At 40.1% G+C, this 6784-nt stretch overlaps 1 protein-coding gene across 1 annotated transcript in view; it reads left to right on the forward strand.

Moving 5' to 3' along the window:
- The window catches only part of GPR133 (G protein-coupled receptor 133), a 135497-nt gene extending 129882 nt beyond the window's left edge, over window positions 1-5615 (forward strand). Inside the window, exons 22-25 of the mRNA XM_009997636.1 lie at window positions 255-381; window positions 1598-1639; window positions 4281-4373; window positions 5031-5615. Of these exons, the coding sequence (XP_009995938.1) occupies window positions 255-381; window positions 1598-1639; window positions 4281-4373; window positions 5031-5126 (358 nt within the window). The 3' untranslated portion in view covers window positions 5127-5615. The remainder of the gene's footprint in view (window positions 1-254; window positions 382-1597; window positions 1640-4280; window positions 4374-5030) is intronic.
- Window positions 5616-6784: the final 1169 nt, after the last annotated feature.

The following is a 6784-nucleotide window of genomic DNA, read 5'->3' on the forward strand; positions in this document are numbered from 1 at the left end:
TCTTTCCCTGCACCCTTTTACTGACTCTGGATCTGTATTTACCCCATGTGATACCAAGGTTCTGTTATCCCAGATTTCATAGATGAGGACTCAGTAATTAAGAGTCTTGCCCATTAAAAGAATTTTATGGCAGAGAAGAGAGTCATACACACACAGTGCCTTGCTGGCAGGGTGTAATTTATAAACCCCCTGGTGTGGGGGCTGAAATTTCTTAACTCTCTCATCACGTTTCCTATTTTTGTTTTCTCTTCCAGACTAACAGCTAAAGCTGTTGCTGTTCTCTTGCCAATCTTGGGAAGCTCATGGATCTTTGGGATTTTGGCTGTCAATGCCCATGCATTAGTATTTCAGTATATATTTGCTGTTTTCAATTCATTACAAGTAAGTACCTGGTGAAAAAGTTTCTGGCTACTGAACTTCTCCTTAGATCCAGTAAGTGAACCATTACTAATGTTTTTACATGCTTGTGTTTAGTGGATTTTTGTTATGTTCCTTCCTCTGTCTTTTAAGTCTGTGCTGACCATACAGTGCTGGCAATTGTTTAGCCTCTCTATGAACAGAACTTTTTACTCACTCCATAATGTTTCCAGTAGCAATAATTAAATAAATGAGACAGTGAGCTTGAGCAGTGAAATTGATTCTTCCAGCACTGTGTGCCATAGGCAAGATTATTCAGAACAGTTTCTCAGATTGAGGCTTCATTACTGAGACTAAATGAAAGCAAACGGAAGTTTGTAGGACAGATGTGGCATAGGGAGAAGTGTGGAGCTATTCATGCTGCATGTGACCCTGGCATGCAGGCAACTAGACCTGCACCTTCTTAGTACACTGATAAAAAAAAAAATAGCTCTGTCCAAGAAGGAATGCAAGCATCTGCTTAGCTTTGAGCAGACATTTCAGTAGAGGCACAAATAGGTGTGATATATTTTTCTCCCCAGTAACGGTTACAAAGGGGAAGAAATAATGATCTCCTTGAAGATCTTTGTTGTCTCAGGAACAAACAGCACAAATAGGTCACCAAAAAGTGCATCAGAGTTCTCCCCATAGCTGATAAGAAAAGTTCCGATTTTCCTCCAAAATAAAACCCACAAACGTGGCTGAATATTCCCCAAAAGAAAGCAACATTTTTCTGGGAGTTAAATGGGATGGAACCTTTTGTTTTCCATTAGACAAAAATGCCAGATAGCAAAATTCTGTTGTGAAAATTTTCCTAATCCTAATACCTTTTCTGATGTGAAAAATATTGATCTTCTGATTCCGAAAGAGCATTTCCCTCTGCCTTTATCTTTTCAGGCATAGACAAAAAGTTCTCTTGTTTTCATGAAAACAGAACTTCTGCTTCTTTTCAGCCAGATTTCTACTTTAGTACTCCAAAGTTTAGGAGGTGCTGTTTTACAGAAAAAGGTCCAGATGAGCCTCATAGTAACCTAGTGCTACAGGTTTCTCCAGTTTAACATGGGGCACAGTTTGGCCAACTCTTCAGTATCTTTAGATCTCCAGCTACCCAATACCTGCTTTAGACAACACTGTGAGAAATGAATTAGTCTTTAATTCTTCACAATCACTCTTCAACCTTCTCCCTTTTATCTGTTTTCAGGGATTTTTCATGTTCCTGTTTCACTGTCTTCTGAATTCAGAGGTAAGTAACCAAATGGTGTTAATAGTTTGGTGTTACCAAAATCCAGTAACATAGATGCAAAACAAGAAAGACTTTCTCCAGTATTGTTGCCTGCTATGCCACTGATTTGTTTGTTCTTTAATACATGACTGTTAGTGACTTCATGGCTTGCAGCATTTTCACCCATGCTTGACATTTATTTTATTTAACATAAGAAAGGCTTTAGAAAAAAAGAAAATAAAAGAGACTAAGGAAAGACCCACTCCTGAGGGCTGGAGGGGATGAGCAGGGCATGGGCTGTGCTGCTAAGGGGGAGATGCTGAAACAGTGAGAGCAAGACTCTGGCAGTCCCTGCTGGGGGGGCCTCTGGCCTTGTGACATCTGCAGTTCCAGAGAGGAAAATAAATATTATTCTCAGCAGAAAACATTTTCAGACATTGCTCAGGCAATCCTCAATGGGAAACCAAACAGGGTGGAACATTTGGCAGGTATTTTTCTTGGCAGGAAGTTCAGGTTTTCATAGTGGACCAAAAGGCATCTTTTTTGCATTAAGGCCATCTCAGAGCAACTGGAGTAAAGCCAAGGCAAGGCTGATGTAAATGGCACTTGTGGTGCTGGGCCTGGAGCTTGCAGCATCCTCCCCTCCCATGGCAGATACCAGAAAATGCTCAGCAACAATTATTACTGATAACAGAATTTCTTATGCAAACCATTTCCAGCACACTGGCAGGCAGCACTGCTCAGTGAAGACCCATATAGCTTTGCTTCTCCCACAGCTCACTCTTCTGGGTGCTGCTGAGTAGCTCTGCCCATAGCCTGCTCCTTCTTCCTGTGCAACAATAGCACTTCCAGCTCTTCCGTGGACATGTTATTGTTTATTCATATTTGCCAGCGTTTTCACTTTTAGAGCCTTAATATGATCTTTGCTGCAATCAGTTTGGAGGCTCAGGAATGACCATGAAATTCTTGTTCTTTATTGAAAGAAACTAAAATTAAGCAGGCAGGTTTTAGGTAAGGAGGAAGCATATTTCTTTATTCTATTCACCCCTAGGTTCAGAAAGCTTTCTTCAAGGTGTCAAGCTTCAAGTGTCTTACATCAAATACATATATTTAAATTGCTGCTATTTTTCCAGGAACCTCATGAGAAACTAAATTCAGAAACCTTTCAGAATTGGTATATACTTAAAAACCAGTTCAGATATAACTAATGTGAACTGTCATTTTTTGAGAGCTGGTCTTAATGACTCCATCATATGCTGTGCATATCTAAAACACTTCTTCTGCTGCACCATGAGAACTCTTCTTGAGAATTTTGTTCTTACCATATAGAAGTAAAACTCAGATACCCTAAAGCAAAATCTGCAGGTACTTCCTACAGTGGTGGGGTAAAAAAGAGACCTTTATTCCCACTGTGACTGGACTAGAAATGCACACACAGTGTCAAAAAGAGGAGAATGGGTCTGACGGGGACTTGAGCAGCTTCTCCTACAGCACATGCCCAAGGTGCCAGTGTCATCCAAGCCCCTTGACCTCTCTCAGTGATTGGGCTCTGTACCTCACCAGCCTCACTATTGCCACTCCTGAATTGCAGTTGTCATCTTTCCTACTGCACTTTGAGCTTCTTATTTCCCGTTGCAGCTACTATATGTGTAAAGACTAGATAATCCCCTTCCTCTCTGCAGGAAAGAGAAGACTGTAAGACTTATCCTGTCTTCCCCCAGTCTCCTCTTTTGATTAAGCAACCCAGGCTTCTCATAATATGTGTTTGCTTGACCTGTGCTCATCCTCACTGCTCTCTTCAGGGCTGCCTCCAGCTGATCCCTGTTTTATCTGGGATGCTGGACCTAGCTGAGGCCATGCCAGTGTAGAAGAAGAGGCTCCTATGTGTGTTTTGCAGACTATGCTCCTCCTAATAAGCTGTTCTTTATCATAACAGTGGTCAATCACTACCAGCCAGATATCCTTGATGCCTAAAGAATGTCTGTCTCACCATCTTTTCTTTATGCAGTTGATTATTTTCACCTTGATGCAGAATTCTACTTATATAGGGAGTTTCATCCAGCATTTTAAAATAATTTCAGTTTTCAAAAGGCTGGAAACCAGCCTATGTGCTCGTGGCCTCTGGGTATCATCAGGGAGAGAGCCTGCCTGAATGTGGGAGTTTGTGGTCCAGCCTAAGGCTGTACATTGAGTTGGAAAATGTGAAAGTGTCCCAGTGAGCTGCTGAAAATCAGTATAACAGCACCCTATTAAATCTTTCAAGCCAGGATTGCAAATACTGGGGATGTATGTGCATATACCCTTTCACTTGGGTTTTTTCTTTTATTATTTTTTTATTTTTAACAAGATAAATGGTAATACAGTCATACCTAGGACAGGATAACCCAGATAACATGAAAATGTTGCCAATTAAATGAGACATAATCAAGGTTATATAATGCTTTGTATTTAAAGTATGAATACTTGAAAAGTAAAGCTCAATTGTAAAATAGGTCCATATATATAAAGAAAAATGTAGGGGTGGATTGCTTGTTGATTTTTAGTACAGTGATGTTAATGTGGAGGAAGGATAATGGGGAAATGATTGAAAGCTGCACCTGTGAAAAAAATACACAGCTTTCTCAAAAAAAATCTTCTACCTGGTTTCATTTTTTTCCCAAAGGTCAGAGCTGCCTTTAAGCACAAAACCAAAGTCTGGTCCCTTACCAGTAGTTCGACTCGCAACATCAATGTGAAACCCTTCAATTCAGACATTGTGAGTATCCCTCCTTTCATTTTTTTCCCCTATTATACTTGAAAGTGTTCCACAGTAAATTCTGTTGGAAAGGCACGTGGATGCCTTTCAGTAGCTACCCTAATGCATGGTGTAGACAGGTGGAATCAGCGAGTATTAAGTTGCAGCTACAATATTTGTTTGGAAAGTAAAGGCCAAAATTCTGCTTTCTGGTGAACTATCAAAAGAAAGTAAACAAAGTTTATGAACTCTGGAGTATGGTTCAACAAGACTATTCCCACCAGTTGTAATGGACTTGATGCATTCAAGCAGAATTGGCAATGTATTTGTCTGCTGATGATGGCTTTTTGATAGGGTTCTTTTACATTTAAGCCTGAGGAATAAACTCTTAAACAAGACAACAGGTGAATATGCTTTCCTAGCTTTCCTTAAATGTCTTGAGGCAAAGGACATTTATTTTTGTAAAGGACCAGACTTCTGAAGTGATAGGTGTTATTAAGTGATTGCTGCCAATCACCTTAGATCCTGGTGATGACTGAAAATCCTTTATGGCATTTGCTCTCAAGACTCTGTGACAACATTCTAATGTAAATAGATATTTTCAAGCTTTTATTTCACCCAGACAAGAGTGGTTTAGCAAAATAAATAAATCTATTTTCAATATGATTTTTTTTCCAGATGACTGGGAACAGGCCAGGCACAACCCCCACAAAGCTGAACACCTGGGATAAAAGCACCAATTCAGCCAACCGCGTTGATTTATCAGCGGTCTGACAGGAGCAGCAGCTTCTCAGTGAAAAATCAAGCCATACATTCAGGACCCCTGACACAATGTCCGCCAGGTTTTTTCTCACTCCTAATACCAGTAAAAAACTGCTTTTTAATCACTGCCTAGTAAATTGGAAATGGTCATATCGTTGAGTAAATAGCCCTCATCTGCTTGCCTTTGAAACTGTAACACATTCCAGCACTGGGCTATTAGCAATACCTGTACAAATAACTAGCACAAATATACACTGGATGGTTTTGTCAGCAATGATGAAAACATTAGGTATGCAAAAAGAGCTTATTGCTATCTGAATCATTCCAGCTCCCAGAACTGAGGAAGGGCAACATACCTCTAGAAAGATAGATTTTTATGCTCTAAAATGAAATGCTTCCCATTGTGATGGTGTAATGGGGCTATTCTGGTCTTGCTGTGCACGCTCTGTTTACATTTATTACCTAACAGAATCCAATTATCAAAGTGAAGCTTATTCAAAATACATAGTGTGCTGATTAATTTAAATGCTGAAGGAAGTCAGGACTTGAGGGAGAAGCAGATTCCAGCTACTCAGCTCTCAGTTTGGGCATGAAATTAGCAAAGCTAATGCACGTGTGTCTCTATGCTCATAAATAGCAGATGTAACATGCAATACTTGTATACGTGTCCTATTGTATTTTAGATATTCCTGTTTCCCTCATAACTATAAAAGGCAGAAATGGCTCAGGCTGTCCTACAGCAGGCCACAGCATTTCTGCTGACCTGATGCAATACACAGTATTTGTATTGCTTTGCCTGAGGCTTTTGGATGCAATCAACTGCCCATCAGCGCATTTTGCAAATGCTCTGTAGCTTTTGGAAATCAAATCCTGGCACTGTGACTTACCTTTCCTCTTTTGCTGGTCACACGGAGACATTGAATTCCAACCACAAAAATGTAACACAATGATATACTGTGAAGACAGCCAGACTACAAATAAGTCTACGTATTGTTACCTACAGGCATCTTTTAAGTAGGTCTCTGCAGAGTCTTTTGTGGTTTTAAACTCCCCTCAGCACTTAATAGCTTCTGCCTTAGTACTGTTACGAAGTATCTTTAAGGAAGATGAAACACTGTAATTTTTCTTTTGACCGGTGTTTTGTGGTTCTCCACAGTGATGTTTGGAGCACAAGGAGGTGCAATCTCAGCTGTGCCAGTGATGTAGCTTTCCAGCTGAGGGTAAAGCAGACCATGAGCCCCAGCAGTGGTCAGAGTCCCTAAATATGTGTCTTGCTTGGGATTTACTCAGCAGCCAGGGTCTCCAAAGCTATTTCCAAAGACAAGGCCACTCTTCACAGAGTGGCTTTGCAGCCATGTTGTCTTATCTCCAGCTCATCCTTGTTTGCAGTAGCTGGCTCCCTAACACACCAGGTATACTCGTTTGCAGGAATTCCCAAGGTAACTAGGTACCCTAATACACTGGGCTATCCAAATACTACAAAAGGCCTTCTGCCTCTTTTTTTTTTTTTTTTTTTTTTTTTTGGTTTTTTTTTCTTTTTTAAAGTTTTATTTTTTTCGCAGCTCACTACAAAAGGCCTTCTGCCTCTTTTTTTTTTTTTTTTTTTTCTTTTTGGATTTTTTTTCTTATTTAAAGGTTTATATCTTCAGCAGCTCAGACTACTTCAGGTC

This window comes from Chaetura pelagica, unplaced genomic scaffold, assembly GCF_000747805.2.
Source record: "Chaetura pelagica isolate M959 unplaced genomic scaffold, ChaPel_1.0 scaffold45, whole genome shotgun sequence".
Classification (NCBI taxonomy): domain Eukaryota; kingdom Metazoa; phylum Chordata; class Aves; order Apodiformes; family Apodidae; genus Chaetura; species Chaetura pelagica.